At 59.1% G+C, this 21,502-nt stretch overlaps 2 protein-coding genes across 3 annotated transcripts; one reads left to right on the top strand and one right to left on the bottom strand.

Annotated features, from left to right (window-relative positions):
• Positions 1-1,906: 1,906 nt before the first annotated feature.
• Positions 1,907-15,470, bottom strand: LOC133273175 (uridine-cytidine kinase-like 1). Its single transcript, XM_061461276.1, is given in 15 exon segments — positions 1,907-2,450; positions 2,594-2,750; positions 2,826-2,933; positions 3,017-3,139; positions 3,390-3,452; positions 3,541-3,634; positions 11,634-11,732; positions 12,524-12,540; positions 13,013-13,074; positions 13,182-13,371; positions 13,695-13,766; positions 14,583-14,753; positions 14,875-14,980; positions 15,216-15,395; positions 15,397-15,470. Coding segments are annotated over 15 exon segments (1,590 nt in total). The 3' UTR covers positions 1,907-2,376.
• A 1,632-nt stretch (positions 15,471-17,102) lies between these two features.
• On the top strand, positions 17,103-21,065 carry SLC30A3 (solute carrier family 30 member 3). Of its 2 annotated transcripts, none has more exons than XM_061461275.1 (8): positions 17,103-17,257; positions 18,483-18,655; positions 18,726-18,872; positions 19,015-19,099; positions 19,584-19,794; positions 19,908-20,013; positions 20,329-20,463; positions 20,567-21,065. In XM_061461275.1, exons 1-8 carry the CDS (start codon positions 17,175-17,177, stop codon positions 20,710-20,712), a joined length of 1,086 nt encoding a protein of 361 aa, XP_061317259.1. In that variant the 5' UTR covers positions 17,103-17,174; the 3' UTR covers positions 20,713-21,065. The 2 variants fall into 2 exon arrangements, with proteins under 2 accessions (XP_061317259.1, XP_061317258.1); XM_061461274.1 differs by having other exon boundaries at positions 18,946-19,099.
• Positions 21,066-21,502: the final 437 nt, after the last annotated feature.

The raw sequence follows: 21,502 nt of genomic DNA, 5'->3' as shown, positions 1-21,502 counted from the left end.
GCCCCCAACCGCCGCCGCTTCCGCCCACGACCGCCCCGCTCTGCGCAGGCGCTGCCCCGGTACCGGACCCGCCCCCGGCCTCCCCGCGGGGCACTGGGCGGACCTCGGCAGACAGACGGTGAGAGCCGTTGGTACCCACGTACCGTCAGACACGGTGACACCCTCACTGAGCCCCCCTCACACGGTAACACCCCCTCACACATCCCCTGTACACGGTGACACCCCCATCACACACACACACCCCACCACCCTAACCTACAGCCCCCACACGGTGACACCCCCATCACACACACACCCCCCACCACCCTAACCTACAGCCCCCACACGCTGACACCCCCATCACACACACACCCCCCACCACCCTAACCTACAGCCCCCACACGGTGACACCCCCATCACACACACACCCCACCACCCTAACCTACAGCCCCCACACGGTGACACCCCCATCACCCACACACCCCCCACCACCCTAACCTACAGCCCCCACACGGTGACACCCCCATCACACACACCCCCACCACCCTAACCTACAGCCCCCACACGGTGACACCCCCATCACACACACACACCCCACCACCCTACCCTACAGCCCCCACATGGTGACACCCCCATCACCCACACACACCCCACCACCCTAACCTACAGCCCCCACACGGTGACACCCCCATCACACACACACCCCCCCCTAACCTACAGCCCCCACACGGTGACACCCACACACCCCACCACCACCCTAACCTACAGCCCCCACATGGTGACATCCCCATTACCCACACACACCCCCACCACCCTAACCTACAGCCCCCACACGGTGACACCCCCATCACACACACACACCCCACCACCCTACCCTACAGCCCCCACATGGTGACACCCCCATCACCCACACACACCCCACCACCCTAACCTACAGCCCCCACACGGTGACACCCCCATCACACACACACCCCCCCCTAACCTACAGCCCCCACACGGTGACACCCACACACCCCACCACCACCCTAACCTACAGCCCCCACATGGTGACATCCCCATTACCCACACACACCCCCACCACCCTAACCTACAGCCCCCACACGGTGACACCCCCATCACACACACACACCCCACCACCCTAACCTACAGCCCCCACACGGTGACACCCCCATCACACACACCCCCCACCACCCTAACCTACAGCCCCCACACGGTGACACCCCCATCACACACACACCCCCCACCCCACCACCCTAACCTACAGCCCCCACACGGTGACACCCCCATCACACACACACCCCCCCTTCATATACAGTAAGTCCTCTATCAAACACACCCCCTGCACATAGTGACACCCCCTTCACATGACCCCACTCACACCCCCCCGATACCCCTCTCACACAGCCCTACACAATGACATCCCAATCACACACACCCCTGCACTAAAACACCCCCAACATACCCCCCCCCCCCCCCCCCGAGACAACACCACCATCACACCTACACACAGTGACACCCTTGGCATGCAGCCCTGCTCATGGTGACGCACCACACGTGGTAGCAACCCCCACCCACCCTGTCCCCATGTGCCCAGCCCCAGTACAGGCAGGAGGTGGCAGCCTGGGGTGACAGGGTTGCGCTGCTCCTTTATTGGGGTACAAAATGAAGGCAGCCGGGGCAGCGGGGGGGAGAAGTGGGGTGCAGCAGAGCCAGCAGAGTGGGGACAGGGACCAGGCCCTGCAGCCCCAGGCCCTGCTCTCTTCCCGCTGCCTCAGAGGGCAAGGGGAAGCCACTGCCACCATCTTGAAGAAGAACCTGAGCAACAAGGGTGGCAGCAGCAGCTGGGGAGACCATGGCCAGGGCTGGGGAGATCATGGCCCGACAGCCAAGCCTGGGATGGCTGGGGAGCCATGGCCCCACTCCCCTGGGATGGAGTGTCAGAGCGGTGGGGACAAGGTGGTTCCTTGGTTCCCAATCCCTGATGTTTTTCAAGTAGCTGGCCTGCCCACAGGAGACCAGATGGGGCAGCTGCTCAAATAAATACAAATAAATACAGATTCCAGCACGGGAGCTTGCCCAGTGCCCAGGGAAGAGGGTGACCGGCCCCTCAGGCACAAGCTGCAGGGAGACCACCCCTCCCTCCCGCCAGCATGGCCAGCCTGGGGCACAGAGGCAGGGGCCAGAGGTGAGGAACACCCTGACACCATCCCTCCCTTCTTGGAGGGTTGCCTCGGACCCCCGAGGGGCTACTCCTGCAGGTGGAAGGGGGGCAGGCAGCAAGGGCTCGGCCTGCAGGCAAGAGAGCTGGGGGCTGCAGGTGGGGGGCATAGGCTGGCAACTCAGAGCCCCTCCTGGGGGCTGTAGCCAGCCTGGGTGGTGGCCCCATGGCCAGCCAGCTCAGCAGTCCATGCCGTCACTCTCACACCAGGCAGAGGGTCCATCGGTGCCAAAGTATCGGTCCCCAAAGTTACCTGGAGGATGAGGGGACAGAATGAGGCAGTGGCAGTGGTCCCATTGCAGTCCCCTTCCAGGGCTCCCTCAGTGCAGCCTCAGAGCCCCAGCCAGGCAGCTGGGGTGAAGGCCCACAGCCCAGGCCACCCTCTTCTGTCCTCACCGATGCCAGGGATGATGTGGAACTCTTCATTGATCCTCTTGTCCACAGCAGTGGTGATGATGTGGACACGGGGAAAGGCATAGGCCACAGAGTGCACCCCCATCTCCGCCATCAGCAGTGACAGCAGGAAGATCCTGTCCTCCTGCACATCATGATCCTGCAGCACACGGGAGCCGTGAGACCCAACCAACGTGTCAGTCCCACCCCATGCTCTGATGCCCTCTCCACTCACCAGCAGGACACGCACTGCCATCATGGCCGCGGCCCCCGTGGACACAGTGCTGTCCATGAGGATGACATAGTCCTCGCTGATCTCCTTGGGAAGGCGCAGGTAGTGGAGCTGTGAAGGGAAGGAGAAGTGGTCACCCACCCAATCACCACACAGTGCCGAGGGGTCTGTGCTGGGGCATCGGCACTGCTCACCTCGGGCTCTCCCGTGTCATGGTTGGTCTGAATGAGGATCTTGCCCAGGCGGATGTCCTTGCACACAGCAGTCAGGGCTTGCTCCATGGTCTCCCCTGCTCGCAGGATGGACACACCAGTGATCTGGGGAAGGGATGAGAACACATTTGCCTGGCACTGTGCAGGGGAAGCAGCTGCTCTGGTGAGCTCCTGTAGCTTTGGCGAGCTCCTGCAGCTTTGGCGAGCTCCTGCGGCTTTGGCACTGCGGAAGAGGGAAGCAGCCCATCTGCACAGGGACAGATCCTGGAGCCACCAGGTTTTCCCAAGTCCATGCTAACCCAAGATGGGGCAGCCATGTGCTCATGGGGAGAAAGAGACTGGGACAGTGTCTCACCCTCTGTCTGTGGAACCGCTTCCCTTCATACGTGGTCCCCTGAGGTGTCTCCACGGTGACCGACTACAGAAACGGAGAAGGGAGTGTAGAGAAAGCTGGACCCTGCATGGCACGGGGGCTCAGGAGGGGGTGATGTGGCCCAGGAGCTCACCTTCAGTGGCAGGAAGGAGAGGGCATGTTCAATCAACAGCCGCATCAGGCGCTTGGAGTAGAAGATGAATTCGTCCCTGGTTGTGTCCTTGTTCCTGTTGAAGGAAGGTGCCTGCGTGAGATGAGAGCAGAGTCTCTGCTCCACCACATGGCAAACAGGGCTCTAGAGGAAGGACGGCACAGAGAGCAGCCAGTGGGAACCTGGAAGCTCTCAGGAAGGAGATACAGTAATTACCACTGTTCCTGGGCTTGCTGAAGACCCATGGTGCTGCTGTCTAGAAAGGACTATATAGTCAAAAATTGTGTTCAGTTCCCCTGGAAGGAGGATATAAAGCATGCAGGTAATCACGCAGATTGGATGAAGTAAAAGGATCCCACATGGTGCTGCTCAATGCTCTTTGGGACATGGTGGACAGTTCACAGCTGACTCTGCATGGCAGGCTAGCTGGACTAGCAAACGGAATGAAACCAACAGCAAAAAGGAGGGATAAGCGAGCATAACATCAGCAGCCTGGTACAGATGTGCGCCCTGACCTGAGCAGAGATGAGGCAGGTGCCTGAGAGGCAAGCACAGAGGCACAGCATTACTTGCTCTGAGCATGACCTGTAATTGCTGCTGAATCTCTGCTGGAGGATTTGCAGGGCTGGACATTTACGATGTAACTGCTGACTGTGTGGAAAGAGCCAGGAGAAAAAGGGGGGACGACAGCAGCACAATGTCAGGCAGCACCATCAGTTCTTGAGGCAACAGAGACTCAGGAACAAGCAGCAAGGGCTTTGCACGGGTCCTGCAAGGGGAGCAAAAGGCCGGACAAAAGCACCTCCAGTACAGACCACAGCACAGCCAGCTCCGGGAACACCTCTGCACAGAAGCAGCACAGCCAAGAGCAGCTGGGTTAGCTGACACCAGTGATGGGAAAACACCTGATGTGTTCTCAACTCCTCTCCATCTCTGTGCCAAGATAAACTATTGCCAGGAACCAGGCGGATTCTGAAATACCTGGCATTATCTCATCACAACCCTTAAGTGCTGAGGGCAGCAAGGAATACAATAAATAAAAAGCAGTAAAACCACAATGGGGCTGTAATTAAGAGGAAACCTCTCCTTCTCCTTCAGGAGGAGTAAAGGAACTGTACGTGCCCACACAATAATCCCAGTGCTGGGCAGAGGGGGATGAGGCTGGCTTTTCCTGTGGGCAGCATTTTGACCATCAGCACATGTATGTGCTGTACCTGAACTTGCTCACCACATAGAAGAAAACACTGCACAAAACCTTGCATTTCCTGCAGCACACGGATCTCAAAGCACAGTAACACAAGTGTGTACAGAGCTCCATTTAATGACAGGCAGGACTGTCTCTGTCCTGTGTTACTCGGGGTATTTCCAGATGAATGGAACAGCTCCTCCACCAGCACTGTCAGGGTCAAGTGCCTGAAGGCAAAGTACCAAGAGGTCACTCAGCAGGAAAAGAGCAGAATCTGGGATCTGCTCGTCATTTGAAATGTGACCATAAAGACCCCAACAACATCTATCTAAACCTCTCCCAGTCTGTGGCTGCTTTGGCAAAAGAGCCAGTAACAGGCTGTAACATAAGGATCATTTTACTGGAGAACTCTGAGAACAAGCTTCTGGCTCCCTGGCTGAACAACAAGCAAGGGCAGGCTGACACTGAAGGACTCTCTTTAAGAAGACACAGCTGAAATCTGCTTTCTCTTCTGTGACCTGTGCCTAAAGCAGTGCAGCCTGCATATATCCCTGGTACATTCTGGAGGATGTAAGGAACAAAGGAACCCTTCAGACATTTGCCAGTTTCCAGATGGAAGAGGTGGATCTGGCAACAGTCCAGAAGCAGCAGAAGGATATTGAATATTTTTACTCTGTATTTTAAGACATCATCTGCCACTTCTCACATCTCTCCACAATGACAGACAGCCCAGCCAACAGTGCTCAGAAGGATAAACAGTCACAACTATCTGGAGATACTTCTGCAGCTACCTGGGTAACTCACTCCCGAGAGCTCTGCAATGACCAGAAAACCTAATGTGGACATTCCCAACAAGCCTGGGGACAGCGAGGCGCTCCTAGAGAAGTTGTAAGATCAGCTCTGGTCTGAAAGAAACAGGTATCAGCCCTACAGCTCCTCAGGGTGGGCTGTCAGCATGTGCACTCCCCACGCATGGGCTTAACCCACAGCAGCTCTGGAAGCACCACCGAGCTCCAGGAACAGAGCCTGCAGCAGCTCTGCTTCCCCAGGCAGTCACCCCTGACAAGCCCCACACCAGCCATAGGTCTGCTCTGCATGGACAGGGCCAGCTGGAAGCTGCAACCAGGCCTCTGGCCTGCATGGGACAGGCCCATTGGTGCTCCCACAGAGGCAGGATCCTCCACAGCCTCCAAAAGACATCCTGATGACCATAGGATCATAGAACTAACTAGACTGGAAAAGCTCTTTACTATCAAGTCCAACCGTTACCCCAGGACTGCCAAGTCCACCACTAAACCATGTCACTAAGGGTCTCACGTACATGCTTTTTGAACACTTCTAGGGAGAGTGATTCTACCACTGCCCTGGGCAGCCTCTTCCAGTGCCTGACCATCTTTTCAGTGAAGACATTTTTCCTAATATCCAGTCTAAACATCCCCTGGTGCAACTTGAGGCCATTTCCTCCTGTCCTATCACTCGTTACTTAGGAGACCAGTCACCTCCTCTCTCCATCCTCCTTTCAGGTAGCTGTAGAGAGTGATAATGGAGGATGTATCCATTAGGGATGGAGGACCAGCCTTGGCCCTGTGCTGCAAAGGCCTCAGTGTGCCTCCCTTTTTGTGCATGGGCAAAGACAGCCAAGGGACTTCTCTGGAACCAGGGACAAGCAACTGCTGATTATGCAAGGGGAAAGGGTGCTGCAAGGGAGGGCAGCCCTAACATTCCCTGGCAGCAGTGGAGGACCTCCCTGCAGCAGTCAGAGAACGGGACTGCTCCAGCAGTGCCTCCGTGCCAAGAGTGCTCCCAAAGGGACACCAGACCTGCTCACCCAATGACCTCACAGCACCTTCCTGCCATCACCCAGGCAAAGCCCAAGAGCATGCACTGCTTCAGGCACTGCCCAACCCCTCAGCGGAGGTTCAGCCAAATCCAACACAGAGAGCTGGGAATCCCCAGCTGAGCACAGCAGTCACCCACTCCCTAGGATCCCAGTCTTTCCTGCAGGGGATGGCAGGAAAGCATTGGGTGGCCTGACAGGGACCAGCAAGCATCTGGCTTGGAGCCTGAACACAGTGTCGTATCAGCTTAGTTCACAAACAGCAGGGTCCGTAGCTGAAAGCCAACTGTAACATTCAGGCCCCCAGGAAACCTGAGCATTGACAGGTTTCACATCTGAACCGCTTCTGTAGTGTCTGCAACTTCCTGGCATGCATGAAGGGACCTCGCTCTGCCCCTCACTGAAGCACCAACAGCATCACATTTCTCAAGGGCAGCTCCAGCACAGGACAACGTGTCCTGTGGAGCACAAAGTCCAAAGGCTCAGGCCAGAGCAAACTTGCTAAGAGAGGTGGGTGACCCACGCCACCCACAGGCTGTGCTGCAGGGGATGTCCTGAGCATGCTTTCCATGGACATGTGGGTACCAAGATGCAAGCGATGGAAAGGAAATGCCATTCTCCTGTGGCAAAGAGAGTGCAAGATGCTTGAGAGATGTTTGGGTGCAGAAAAGGACTGTTCAGGTGCAACAGAGTCCTGATGGGTGGCACAAAATGCTTCAATTGACGCTGGTGATCTGGACTGGATACCAAAGCATTTTGTTAAGTGGGAAGATACAACCCACAGCATTATTAAACTGTCCTATTCTATAGGTACATTGGTGATAAAAGGAAGACAAAGGGAAAACGTGGGCCCTCTCCAGAAAGGAGACCTGGTTACCCAGGACATGGAGAAGGCCGAGGTACTCAGTTTTTTTTTGCCTTCAGTCTTCATCAGCAAGAGCTCCAGCCACACCACCCAAGTCACAGAAGGCAAAGGCAGGGACTGGGAGAATGAAGAACTGCCTGCTGTAGGAGATGATCAGGTTCGAAGTCACCCAGGGAGCACAAGTCCATGGGACTGGATGAGATGCATCCATGAGTCCTGAGATAACTGGCAGATGAAATTGCCAAGCCATTATTCATATTTGAGAAGCTGTGGCAGTCCAGTGAAGTTCCCACTGACCTGAAAAGGGGAAATCTAACCCCCATTTTTAAAAAGGGAAAAAAGGAAGACCCAAGGAAAAAACAGTCAGTCTCACCTTAGTGCCTGGGAAGGTCACGGAGCAGATTCTCCTGGAAACTGTGCTAATGCACATGGACAATAAGGGGGTGATGCGAGACACTCAATGTGGCTTCACTAAGGGCAAATCATGCCTGATGAACATGGTGGCCTTCTACAATGGGGCTACAGTGTTGGTGGATAAGGGAAGACCAGCTTTCACCACCTACCTGGAATTGTGCAAGACATTTGACACTGTCCCACACAACATCCTTGTCTCTGAACTGCAGAGGCATAAATTTGATGGATGGACCATTTGGTGGATAAGAAATTGGCTGGATGGTTGCACCCAAAGAGTTGAGGTCAACAGCTCAATGTTCAAGTAGAGACCAATGATGAGTGGTGCTCTTCAGGGTCAGTAATGGGACCAGTGCTGTTTAGCATCTTTGTCAACGACAAGGACAGTGGGATCAAGGGCGCTCTCAGCAAGTTTGTTGATGACACCAAGCTGTGTGGTGCAGTCAGCATGCTGGAGTGAAGGGATGCCATACAGAGGTACCTGGACAGGCTGGAGAGGTGAGACAGTGTGAACCTCATGAAGGTCAACAGGGCCAAATGCAAGGTCCTGCACCTGGGTGAGGGCAGTCTCAAGCACAAACACAGGCTGGAGAATACTGGATTGAGAGCAGCCCTGAGGAGATGGACTTAGGGGTGCTGGCCGATGAGAAGCTCACCATGACCTGGCAGTGTGTGCTTGAGCCCAGAAACCAACCGTGTCCTGGGCTGCATCACCAGCAGCGTGACCAGCAGGTCTAGGGAGGGGATTCTCCCCCTCTGGTCTACTCTGGTGAGAGCCCCCTGCAGTCCTGCATCCAGCTCTGGTGGCAACAACAGAAGAGGGACATGAAGCTGCTGGAGCGAGTCCAGAGGATGCCACGGAGATGGCTCTGAGGGCTGGAGCAGCTCTGTTCTGGAGACAGGCTGAGAGAGCTGGCTTGTTCAGCCTCGAGAAGGCTCAGGCGAGACTTCTGAGCAGCTTCCAGTGCCTATAAGGGCTGACAAAAAAATCTAGAGAGGAGCTTTTGAAAAGGGCCTGTAGGGACAGGACAAGGGGAAATGGCTTTAAACTGACAGAGGGGAGACGGATATGAGATCTTAGGCAGAAGTTCTTCCCTGTGAGGGTGATGAGGCCCTGGCACAGGTTCCCCCATCCCTGGCAGTGTTCAAATGTTGGTGCAATCTGGTCTAGTGAAAGGTGTCCCTACCTATGGCGGGTGTTGGAACTGGATAAGCTTTAAGATCTCTTCCAGATAAACTGTTGTGTGATTTTGTGATACTTAGACTGATAATGAATAAAATAATTCAGCTGTTCTAGTGCAGGACTATGTTTGGGTTTCTGCCTCTCCATGATAAGAGAAAATTGCTCTGGAAACCACTTCTCCCTGAGATGCCAAGCCTGAATTTGCCTTGACTATACTCGGTGAGATGCTCATCTGCTGCCACGACATAATTTTCCAGGAGGGCCCTCACAGACAGAAGGCTGAATCACAGAAGAGCCTCCAGTGTTGAACAACAGGGAAACCACGTTGGCTGGCAGCAGCGTGGCAAGCCAAGATCAACAGGCTGCATCCAAGGGAACTGCACTGGGGAAGACAGGATGGAAGAAGGGAGGCTGGAGGGAAATCCTAGTTCACAGTTCCCTGGTGCATCCACAGATGCCAGGCTGGGTGTGCCAAGGCACTCCAAAAGGCAGTGCTGGTGGGAACACCAGCACCCCACAAGGGGTCCCACTGTGGAATGGGGATGATGGCACCGTGGCAGCCGGCATGAAAACGAGATCAGATCTGCCAAGGGACAGTAACTTCACACACAGAGGTGCGGGAAGCTTGGCAAAAGGTGTGCATTTGATCCCCTGACAGTCTGAGCCTCTCCATCAAGCACAGAAGAACCTCAGAGGGCAGGAAGCAGTGCCTCGGGAGCAGAGGGAAGCCCAGAGGGTCACATGTGAAAATCATTTAACAGCTCCACACTACACTGAAGTCATGCAGAAACACGTGAGCACTGCCAAGCATCACCTACAAGCACCAGGAATACAAGCTGCCTTGCTGTCACCAAATACAGGAGTGAGTTCCTCAGCTTAGAGATCTTGGTAACAGCACTTCCTCAGCTTCCCCTGCTTTCCTGGGCTGCAGCAGGATTTGAGGGGGTGGCTGACAGGCCAAGTCAACGCCCCTCATAAGCGTGGTTATTTTTCATTTACCATCTGGAAGAGGCAAAATCTGCCTCCCCGCAGCCCTGCCATGCACACCAGCCAGCTCCCTGAGCTCAGCTCCAGTACAGTAACTCGGGATCAGCAGCGCTGCTGGAATCTGACCACAGTCCAGACGGGTTTGGTCCCTTCCCTCCCAGGGCAGCTGAACAAACTCCTAAGTCCAAGCAGATTAAGGTTATTAGACACTTGTGGCATAAAGGCGGAGGCACAACACACCGCTCCCAGCAAGGCACAGGCACACAGACTTCAAGGATGAAGAGGGGAACAGCAGCTACAGATGAAAGAGGATCCAATGTCTGCCCATGGTGCTGTCCCTTCCAGACACAGACTGGTTCAACCTGGCCTGTGGCACTGCTCACACTCTTCTGAGAGAGCACACAGCAGTGTCACGCTGTCGTCTCTTCCAGGGAAACAGGAGGAGCCATAGGTAAAAGGTCCCTGCCAGTGCCTCTGAGCAGGAAGGCTAGAGATGGGTGGGCTGCTGCACAAAGGCTGGCTGGTTCTTCTCACCCTGCATGACCCCAGGAAAGGGAAAAGTGCTCCTTTGCAAGCAAACAACATTTAGCCTCTGGTGGTGCTGTTCCCCAAGATCTCCCTTCCACCTTCATTTACCATTGAGCACAGCCAGCGGATGAGCTAGAGAAATCATCTCAGGCCATCAGAAAGCTGATGCCACAGCAGTGCAAGGAGACACTGAAGGGACACAGTCATAACTGCTCCAAAGTTCCCTTAGTGACCTGAACTCGGAGCTACTAGAAGCGCACAGCCTAGTGGGGAGACACATGGGCTTCAGACACTGGCACACATCTCTGCCTATTGAGCATAAGGTGCCACATCACCAGGCTTTTACTGCTGTGAATGGCCCTTGGAGCCTGCGCTGCCACAAGGAGGAGTCACAGGAGGAGCCTGGGGAAGGAACAGTTTGTTTCCTACCAGGAGGCACACCACCTGCATGTAGTCACGTTTGAGTTCTCTAAACCAACAAAGGGGTGCTGGTAACCAGCCACAGTGTGAGCAGGCACAGCAGAGCTTGGCATCCCCTTCCTGGTTTACAGCCCAGGGACAGAAACACACACAGGGGTTGCAAGCTTCTAAACCACAGTAGTGAGGAATGTCTTTAGTGGCCCCACAGGATTCAGCTCGTAACCCTACACTAGTGCTACTGTCACCTAGAAAAAAGGAGTATTAGTGAGGAATGAAAAGATCAAGTCATGGAAGCAGCAGCCTGGGTCTTCTCTAAGCTGGCTCTAAACTCAAGTGCCTCAGTAGAGGGGCAGTGAGGGCACCTCACCCCATGTCACCAGCTACTATGCCTGTGCTCCAGCTAGCAAAGAGCTAACCAGTCTCCTCTCATCATAAGAAAGAGCTGCTCAAAAGTCACCCCAGAGCAGACAGGCTGAGTGTTTGTTGCCAAAAAAACGTCTGTAGGGTGGAATCAGCTCTGTTAAGTCCTGATCCAAGAAAACCCCTATGGCTGAAGCCTTTAAGGCAGATGAGGAAAAACTGACACCAGGTTTTGTAGTGTGATCCTACAGAACAGCCCTTCTGCAGGAAGGGAACTCCAAAGGAGGCAGGGACCTACCTGATGATGGTGTGCATGCCTCGCACTTGTGGAGTGTTCTCCAGGACGCTCAGTGTCTTCGGCAGGGGCTGCCCTTGGTGGGCAGAGGCCAGAGCTGCCCTGAAACAAGGCAGCAGTGATCAGAGCTGCACAGCACAGGCACACAGAGCCACTGCGCTGGACACACCACAGAGTGGGACATGGCCCCTGGCCAAAGGAAGGCTCCTCACAGAGAACCTACGGCACAGGCTGGACATCAGAAAGTGCTTTGGTCTTCCCACCTTGATCCCCAGGAAAGCCCCAAGACTGGTACCAGGTATGAGATTCCAAAGCAGTACCAACCCATAAAAGTGGGGCGAACCTCCCCTGACAACAAATCCAGCTCTCAGAAGCCCTTGTACACATAAGCCTCTATACCAGCACCCAGGGAACAGGAGGAGCATCTCTGCATGTGAAGGCCTTGCACCCTGGGACTGGGCTGCCCATGCTGCAGTGAGCTTTAGGGACAAGGACTGTCCCTCTGCGGCTATGTGAAGTCCCAGAGAACAAGGACTGTTCAGGGCCCTTCTCCCATAGAAGGGAGCAGCCTGGGACAATCCAGAAAGTAGGACAGGAGCTGTGCTCCAGAAAGGGATGAAAACAAGGCAGTGCACTGGTCACAGGAGTCAAAGCATAGCTGCTGTGAGATGGTTCACACAGGAGCCTGCAGCCACAGTGTGATGACCCCCAAGAAGGTGAATGCAGGGCAGCCACCTAGACAGCTGAGGAAGAGCAGCTATGCTCAGGCACCTCAGCAAAGCTTTGGCCAGCAGGGACAAGAAGAGGCAGGACCTGGAGAAGAGTGGGTGCTCGTGGCCCTCCACCCCCAGCCCAGAACCAGCCCCTCTGTGGATGGCAGGGTCTCCACATACCTGACAGTGATCTCACGCTGGGTGGTGGAGCAGAGTCATCCAGTGTGGCAAGAACGGAAGGAAAGGAAACACAGTCACTGCACCAGGCACAATCACCCACAGCAGCCCTGGCCCAGCTCCCACTGCTTCTCCTGGGGTTAAACCCAGAGAAGGAACACCAGAGCCGGAAGGCAAGGGCAGACTGATGTGGCACAGCCAGGATGAGCAGAGCGGGGAGAGCCGAGATCAGAAGAGCTCTCCAGGACGACAGCATGTGAACAAGGCCAGGCCAGACTGCAAGTGCCAGGCGTCACTGTACCCAGACCTGTCCCAGTTTCCCCAGCCCCTGTGTCACAGCTCTGTCTGCCCCAAAACCTTTTGTAGAGAGGTGACACCTAGACCCTCTCCGTGCTCCAGAAGCACAGGGCTACTGAGCACCCACATCCTCCCCTCTGTGCAGAATCCTCCTCCTCACCTGCACTAGCAGTAATCAAAGAGCCCAGAGCTCACCTTCTCCAGCTGGCTGTGCACATGCTGCACAATGAGGTCTAGGGCCACAAAGTTTTCCCCACCTGACAGCAGAGCAGAGAAGCTGAGTCAGAGGCACACTGACCCAACCCCATCCTAGGACACCTGCTGCCAGAGCTGGGGTCAGGTCTGGCAAATGCAGCAGTCTCACCCCTGGGCACCACGATATCGGCAACCTGCACAGTGGGCTCGATGTACTGCTCAAAGGATGGCTTCACAAACTTGTTGTATTGCTTGATGACACCCGCGACATCGCGACCACGTTCCATGATGTCGCGTTGCAGCCGTCGCACCAGCCGGATGTCGGAATCCGTGTCCACAAACACTTTCATGTCCAGGAGCTGGAAAACTGGGAAGAGTGAGCACCCCCTATGCATCCCCCCACCAGACCTGCTGCATTCCTCTCATCCACAGCTCAGCCAGGTCTGACCCCCACGGCGAGGGCACCCAGCGTTGCCTCTCCTGAAGCCTCAGATGTGGAGGGGCTCTACCAGCAGGCAGGAGGGTGACCTCCCCCTCGGCAGCCCCCACCCATCACCCTGCCCCAGCAGCATCAAGGGCCAGGCCAGGCCAGCACCCATCCCACTGCAGCACACCACTGCACATCCCCTGCCACACCACACGCTAAGATGGGCCACCAGTCGCACCAGGCAGCGAGCGATACCTTCAGCAACTCCTTGTTCGCAAAAGCCAGAATCCCTTCAAAGACGATGACGTTGGCCCCGTACACTGTTTTCTGTGGGCAGATAAGAGCTGTGCTCGTCCTGCCCACCTCACACCCACTGCGGCAAGGCCAGCACTCGGCACAGATGGCACAGTCACAGAATGGGTTGGGTGTGAAGGAACCTTGAAGCTCATCCAGTTCCAACCCCTCTACCATGGGCAGGGACACCTTCCACTAGACCAGGTTGCTCCAAGCCCTGTCCAACCTGGCTTTGAACACTGCCAGGGATGGGGCAGCCACAGCTTCTCTGGGCACCCTGGACCAATACCTCACCACCCTCAGAGGGAAGAATTTCTTTTCTTCTTCATATCTCATCTAAGTCTAACCTCTGTCAGTTTTAAGCCCTCAGCCCCTGACCCATCCCAGGCTCTTACCACCCATGTGCAGCACTCCCTACAACTGTTCTGTATCACCCAACATTTAAGGGCCCTTATTCTGATCCCTACACTTGATATTCCAGCCCTGTACTGACAAAGAGCCTTGTTCCAGAGCCCCCAAACCGCTGCATCCCAGCTCCTTCCCTCTCTGCACTCCATGCTCCCCACTGCAGCCTCTCCCTGCACTCTGCGTTGGCCCTCATTTCAATCTCCATCTTCATGTCTCCCTGCCCCCTCCCTGCCTCCACACCTCAACCCCCCCCCCCCCCCAAGAAACACCCCTGATGGCTGGAGCCCCTCCCTCCCTGTGCCCTCCCAGGTCCCACAGCCCCCACACTCCCTATCCCTGCCGACAGACATCCCTGCTCCCCAGGGCTCACCCAGTCTGCCCTCCCCAGTGCCCATCCCAGCTCCCCCAGGGCGCCCACCCCAGCTCCCCCATGACACCCACCCACTCCCGGCGGCGGCTGTGCGTGGTGAAGTCGTACACCGGCACCTTCACGCTCTTGCCCTTCTTGAGCTTGCGGAGGACACTGACGAGCAGCTCAAAGTCGAAGGCATCAGGGTGGTCAAAATTGTAGTCGCTGCGGGCTGCCAGAGCCTGCTGCCCCTCGTCCAGCACCTGCAGGCACCATCACCACTCAGTGCCATGCCAGAGCCCCCAGACCCCATCACTGCCACGCCAGACCCATGGATGCACTAGCACCGCCACTGCTCTGTGCTGCCCTCGTGGCAGCCCTCACCTTGTAGAAGGAGTCCATGGAGAGCAACACGACCCAGGGCACGTCCAGCGCCTCGATGATCCGCGTTGCCACTGTTGTCTTGCCCGAGGCACTGCCACGCACAAGCCTGGGGGTGAGAACGGGATCACCGCGAAGGCCCCGGCTCCCTCAGTGCCCGGCTTCAGCTCCAGCCCGGCCCCATCACTCCCTCAGCCGTGGCTCAGGGCCTGGCTCCATCATCTACCTCGTCCCAGCACCGGCTCCAGACCCATCCTTGGCTCCATCACTTCCCCAGCCCTGGCTCCATCCCTGCCCCAGCCCGGCTCCGGGCCGCAAGCTCCATCCCAGCCCCATCCCGCCGCTGACCGATGACGAAGGCCTCGTCCACGGGCGCGCCGGTCTCGCTGTACCAGGGCGGCCGCCCGGCCGTGTAGATGGTCCGCTTGCTGGTGCGCAGCAGCGGCGGCTCCGGCTGGCACTGGCTGGCGGTTCTGCGCCGCGGGGAGGGCGCCAGCGGCAGCCGGCTCAGCAGCGAGCCCCAGCGGGCCCGGGCCGCGCTCGGGACCCGCCGCGCCCCACGCGCTACCCCGCCGCTCCTCCGCGCCCGCCGCCGCCATCTCCGCGCGCCGCCGCGGGCCGCTCGGTTCGGGATGGGCCGCGGGGGCTGCCGGGACGGGCCGCGGCCGCACGCGGCTCCCGGCGGCCCCCGCGGCCCCGCCACGCCCCCGCCACACGTGGGCACCCGCGGGAACCGGGACGGCGGGTACCGGCGGTAGCGGGGTCTGGCCCGGACGCACGGCCAGAGCCTCCAGGGACCGAGAACCCTCCGGACACCGTGGGCAGCCCGTGCCCGTGTCACTCGCGCACGGGGGAGCATGTCCAGGGTCCCCGTCCCTGTGCCCATTGTATGCCCATGGCCTCCGGTCCTGGGACTGAGCACCGCTGGAAGAGCCTGGCTCCCTCCTCCTTATCCCGTCCCTGCAGGGGTTTACAGACATGGCTTCCATCACCCGGAGCTTGCCCTGCTCCAGGCTGAGCCGTCCCAGCTCCCTCAGTCTTCTCCCACAGCAGAAATGCTCCAGTCCATCCAGCAACGTGGTGGCCTCTCATAGACTCGAGATCTCCAGTCTGCCCGTGTCCCTCTTGCACTTGGAGCCCAGCACTGGGCCAGGGTGACCAGTGCTGTCCTGGGAAGCATCATCACTCCCCTCAACTGGCAGTGCTTTTTCTAATGTAGCCCAGGACACCATTCACCACCGTTGCAGCAAAGGCACGTGGCTGGTTCACGGTCAACTCTGTGTCCATCAGGACCCCATGGCCTTTGCTGAGCTTCTTTCCCACTGGGCAGCCCCCAGCATGTGCTGCAGTGGTGGGTTTGTTCATACCCAGGAGCAGGACTTTGCACTTCCCCTTGCTGAACTTCCTGAGGTTCAGCCCATTTCTCTGCCTGTCTGGGTCCCTCTGCATGACAGATCTGCACAACCCTTGTGTACAGCTGCTCCGTCCAGCTCGGGGTCACCTGCAAACCCAGCATCCAGATTATTCACAAAGATGTTAGATCAGACTGGACCCAGCACTGACCCTGGTGGTACAGTGGTCATTACTGGTCTCCTACTAGACTTTGTCACAGATCACCCCCTGGACCTGGCCATGCAGACAGTATTCAATGCACTTTCCTGCCTGCTCATCCAGCTTACACTGCAACAGCTTCTCCTGGAGGATCTTAGACGACATGATGCCCAAACCCCCCAGGGTCCAGGCAGATGATATCTACACACTCCCCCCATCACCAGGTCCTCCATGTCATTTTGTAAGACGTGATTATCCCTTGGGGAAGCCATGCTGGCTTCTCCAGATTCCGGTGGGTTTCTTGTCCATGCTCACACTCTCAGAAGTGGTTCCCAGAATGTGTTCTCCCATCAACCTGCAGGACATCCCCGCGGTGTGAAAGCGGCCCCCCGCGCTTCAGCGGCGCCCCCGTAGCCCAGCAGCCTCCCACAGACTACCAGCCGCCTGCACAAGCTAACCAGAGCACCAGGTTAAGCCCCACCAGGTGCCTTCCCTGGGGCCGAGCAGCTCCGGTGCTGCGTCAGCCCCGTGCCTCTGACCGGTGTCTCAGCGGGGCCGCAACCGTAACCCTGCCCTCCCACCGCCGAGTGCCACCGGTGGCACCCCCGGCAGATGGGCGCCTGGGGGCACCCGGCCCCTCCCGCCCCGCCCCGGGAGAGAGGCGGGGCCCTGGCGGGGGGCGGGGCTTCGACAGGGAGGCGGGGCCGCGGCAGTCTTGGCGGCGGGTGCCCGCGGTGCTGCTCGCCCGCAGCATGGAGCCCCCGACCCGCACCGAGAGCTCCCGCCTGGTCAACCCACGGGGCGGTCGCGCCGAAGGCAGCCTGCGCCTCAAGAGGTACCGCCAGCACCGGCACCCCATCGCCCGGCACCTCCATCACCATTTACCATCGGCACCCTCAGCACCTCCATCACCGGCACCCCATCATCCCGGCACCCTCAGCACCTCCATCACCGGCACCTCTTGGCACCGCCATCGCCGGCACCCCATCACCCCGGCACTGGTAGCGCCACCTCCCAGTGCCCCCAGCAACCCTGACACCACCACCCCCCTTCATCATCCCCTGCGCCTGCAACCCTCGATCCCACGCACCCGCACAGCCCGTACTGGCTCCCTCATCACTCCCGGCATCTCCATCACTCCCCATAGCTCCGCATGCCCGCACCCCTGTCTCTATCCCACCCGGAAGTGTCAGGTCCCATCCCCCGGGACCCGCAAGCCCCCGTCACGTCCAGCAGTGCCCAGCTCCCCCGGTCCCCGGCACCCCCCGGCACCGGTACCCACCAGCACGTCCGTACCCTCCACCCCCGCGCCTTCAGCCTACATGGACACCAGCACCTTTGCAGACCCCAAGGCAGCCCCGACCGTCCGTGTACCGGCACCCTCATCCCCGACACCGGCACCTCCGTTCAAGCGGAACCAGTGCGCCAGCCCAGCTCCCCCCTCGGGCGTCCGTCTGTCTAAGTACTGGCGCCCAAGCGTCACCCACCCGCACCGGTACCGTCCATCCCCCCTCCCGCGCTGTTGCCCCATGCATCAGCGCCCCCGCCCGCCCCCGTCACCCACCGGCCCCCGCCTTAGCCGCCTGCTTCCTACGCCTCACGTCCCGCGATAGTGCCCCGTCCAGCAGCCCGGCCCCAAACGCAACACTTCGATCCCACCGCTACCTCCTCCGCGGGCACCCGCTCCCACACCGCACTGACCACGCCACCCTCCACGCCTGACTGGGCTCCCCGCTGCTCCGCCGTGCAGGTGGTGCGATGGGGACCGCGCCGGCTCCACCGAGAGCTCCGTGGCTGCGCATCCCGATGGGGGCGCCCGGCTTTTCCGTACACTGCCGGTTCCCCGGCTGCGGACCCCGGTGCGGCAACGGGACACGCCGGTGGCGGGTCTCGGGCGGGCACAGAGCGGGTCCACTCCGGGGTTACGCCGGCATCGCACAGGCCAGACTGGGGCTTTGAGGGACGATGGCGCTCGGTCACCGGGAGCCTCAGGCAGCTCCTGGGGGTGCCGGACAGGGTTTCCGGTAGCCGGTGCGGCCGACAGTGACCCCTGCCCCCAGTCTGTTTGCAGGCTCCCAGGAAGCCCTGGCTCAGCCGGACCCCCCAGCTCTGGCTCCCCACTGCCGCTGCAGCCCCCGTGCCCCCAGCCCGGGTCGGGGCAGGCTCCAGGCCCGCCGGCAGCTGAGCGTCGCCTGCACCGTCTGCTGCATCTTCATGATCGGGGAGGTGATAGGTAACAGCAGGACAGGGATGGGAACAAGGGGCTGCCCCAGCGCCGGGTGCCAGCTGCCCTGTGCCTGCAGGCGGGTACCTGGCACACAGCCTGGCCATCATGACGGATGCAGCCCACCTGCTGACAGACATAGGCAGCATGTCCGTCAGCCTCTTCTCCCTCTGGGTCTCTACTCGCCCACCCACCAAGACCATGAGCTTTGGCTGGCACCGCTCTGGTGAGCTGGGGGGACACAAGGCTCCACAGGAGCACCACAGCCGGGATGGGTGCTGACAGCTCCTGTCCTGCAGAGACACTGGGTGCGCTGGCCTCTGTCCTCTCCATATGGGTCGTGACCGGGGCCCTTGTCTACCTGGCAGCTGCCCGCATCATCAGCAATGACTATGAGATTGAGGCACGAGCCATGCTGGCTACATCTGCCAGTGCCGTCGGCGTCAACTTGGTGTATGTCCCACATGGGGCTGTGCATACCCACATCATCCCCCTGCATACCCCCACCCTGGGCTCTGGCCTCCCCTCCCACCCCCCTGCTCCATGGCTGCTCCTGGTACCTCAAGACCCCCAGACCTGACCCACAGGTCACCTTTTATCTTTGTGCACCAGCCTCATGTCCCCAAGCTCTGCCTCCCCCTATTCCCTGTTCCCCATGCACTCCCAGCTTCCAGCCCACATCCTCTAGCCCCACAATCCCTGCCCCCATGCCCAATCTGAGCCCTGGCCCCACACACCTTGCTGAATGGTGTGACTGCCCTGTTCCTGCTGCACCTCCAGCCCTGCCTCTCCTCCTTCCTGGGGCACAGGTGTGCCTTCCTGTGCCCCCTTTGCCTGTGATGCCCAGCCACCGTTGTCTGTGTGAGGGTCCAGGCAGGGCCAGCGGGGCCACTGCATCTTGCCCAGCACAGCACTGAGCATACCCTACTCTCCCCAGCATGGCCTATATCCTGCACCAGTCTCCTGTCAGCCATGGCCACAGCCATGGCACAGGAGGCTATGAGCAGCTGGAGAGCACTGGGGGCTGCCTGCCCAGCCATGCCCCCCTGCCTGGAAGCACCAGTATCCGTGCAGCCTTCGTTCACGTGGTGGGTGACCTGCTGCAGAGCATCAGCGTCCTTGTGGCTGCCACCATCATCTATTTCAAGGTGCCCAGGCTGGACTTGCCTCCACTGACTGTGGGAACAGCTCCCTCAGCCCCACACCTGGGTGCCCAGCTCTGCTCTGGCCCAGAGCCTCACCCAGACCCTGCTCCCTGCAGCCCCAGTGCAAGATTGCAGACCCCATCAGCACTCTCTTCTTCTCAGTCTTTGTCCTTGGCTCCACCTTCACCATCCTCAGGGATGTCTTTAGAGTCCTCATGGAAGGTAAGCAGTGGGTGAGGAGGGTGCAGGAGCTCATTGGGGCTGCAGCTGCCACAGCTCCTTCCCCACACGGGAGCTCACCCCTCACCCAGTCACAACCCAGCCCACCCTCCCATCCTTCCCTCACACCCCTGAACATCCCCCACCAGGCAAATAAGCCCATGGTGTGAGATTACCTCACCCTGGAGCCACCATCCACAGCCTGGTCACAGCCTGCTGGAGCCCCCAACCCATCCCTGGCTGCTCCTACCACAAGCTCTTACCCCAGCATGGGGCTGGGGGCCAGGACTGCCCCCTCTGACCAGGTGCTGTTGGCAGGGACACCACGGGACCTCGAGTTTGATGCAGTGAAGGAGATGCTGCTGGCGGTCAATGGGGTCAAGGGTGTCCATGACCTGCATCTCTGGGCCCTGACGCTGAGCCACCATGCCATGTCAGTGCATATGGCTGTCGGTGAGTGCCCCATGAACAGCTCCTATGGACCCCAGGGCACAGCTGAGGCACCCACCAGCTGCGCCCATGCCAGGGCTGAGGCCCACTGTGCTGCCATCGCCAGACACCAGTGCTGACCCCGAGATGGTGCTGCACGAAGCCACGACCCAGCTGCAGAGCAGGTTTGGCTTTGCATCATGCACGGTGCAAGTGGAGCGGTACCAGGAGGAGATGGGGGGCTGCCAGCACTGCCAAGACCCCTGCGCCTGACGCCTTTGTGCCCGAGACCCCCGCCTGCTGCAGAGCTGGGTCAGGCCTAGCCCCAGCCCCACACCCCAGGAGCTGCCCCTGGAGCAGGGGGTGCAGCACTTGGGCTCCTGTCCCAGTGTTGCACCCACAGAGCCCTGGGGTTGGACAGCGCCCCTGTGTGCAGGGTCCCAGGGGAGACACACGGCCTGCCCACACACCCTCCCCCCCCCCAGCACGGGGGCTTCCCCAGGATCCTCCAGCCCCAGCTGTGCTGGCAGCAGCTCCAAAGGAAGAGGAGGATCCTGCTCCATCACATCCCCCTGGAGCCCTGTTTTACCCAGCGGGAGCAAGGACAGGCAGGGACAGCCCCTGGCGGAGCAGCGGAAGCAGCCATACCTGGCTCTCGCTCCAGCTGCTCCTGTGCCCTCAGGGCCACAGGGGCTGCCCCACTGCCCCCAGGTTTGCAGGTACTGGGGCTGCAGGGTGGCCAAGGAAGCTGCTGCTGGGGTGCAGGGTAAAGGAAGCCCTGGACTTGCTTCCCTGCCTCCCACCCAAGGCTGGGCCAGACGCTGCCATGCCTTGGCCTGATCCTTCCCCACCGTTGTGATTCTGTGTCTGTCGCACCTGTGGTGTATGCGTGTGTGTGTCTGTCCGTTTGTCCATCTCTTTGTGCAGAGCCCAGCGGGCGGTGGCAGAGTCTGCAGCCACCAATAAACTTGTTGGAGCAGCAGCAGCGGCCAAAGCAGCCAGGAGGGGACTGGGAGGGGGGACAGCCCCGGCTCTCACAAGAGCAGAGGGGGGGACACGGCCA

Source organism: Pezoporus flaviventris, unplaced genomic scaffold (genome assembly GCF_033815535.1).
Source record: "Pezoporus flaviventris isolate CSIRO_AGI_PZ_B2104156 unplaced genomic scaffold, CSIRO_AGI_Pfla_v1 ptg000031l, whole genome shotgun sequence".
Taxonomy (NCBI): domain Eukaryota; kingdom Metazoa; phylum Chordata; class Aves; order Psittaciformes; family Psittacidae; genus Pezoporus; species Pezoporus flaviventris.
Note: the sequence above shows the minus strand (reverse complement) of the source record. Positions and strands in the feature narration are given on the sequence as shown.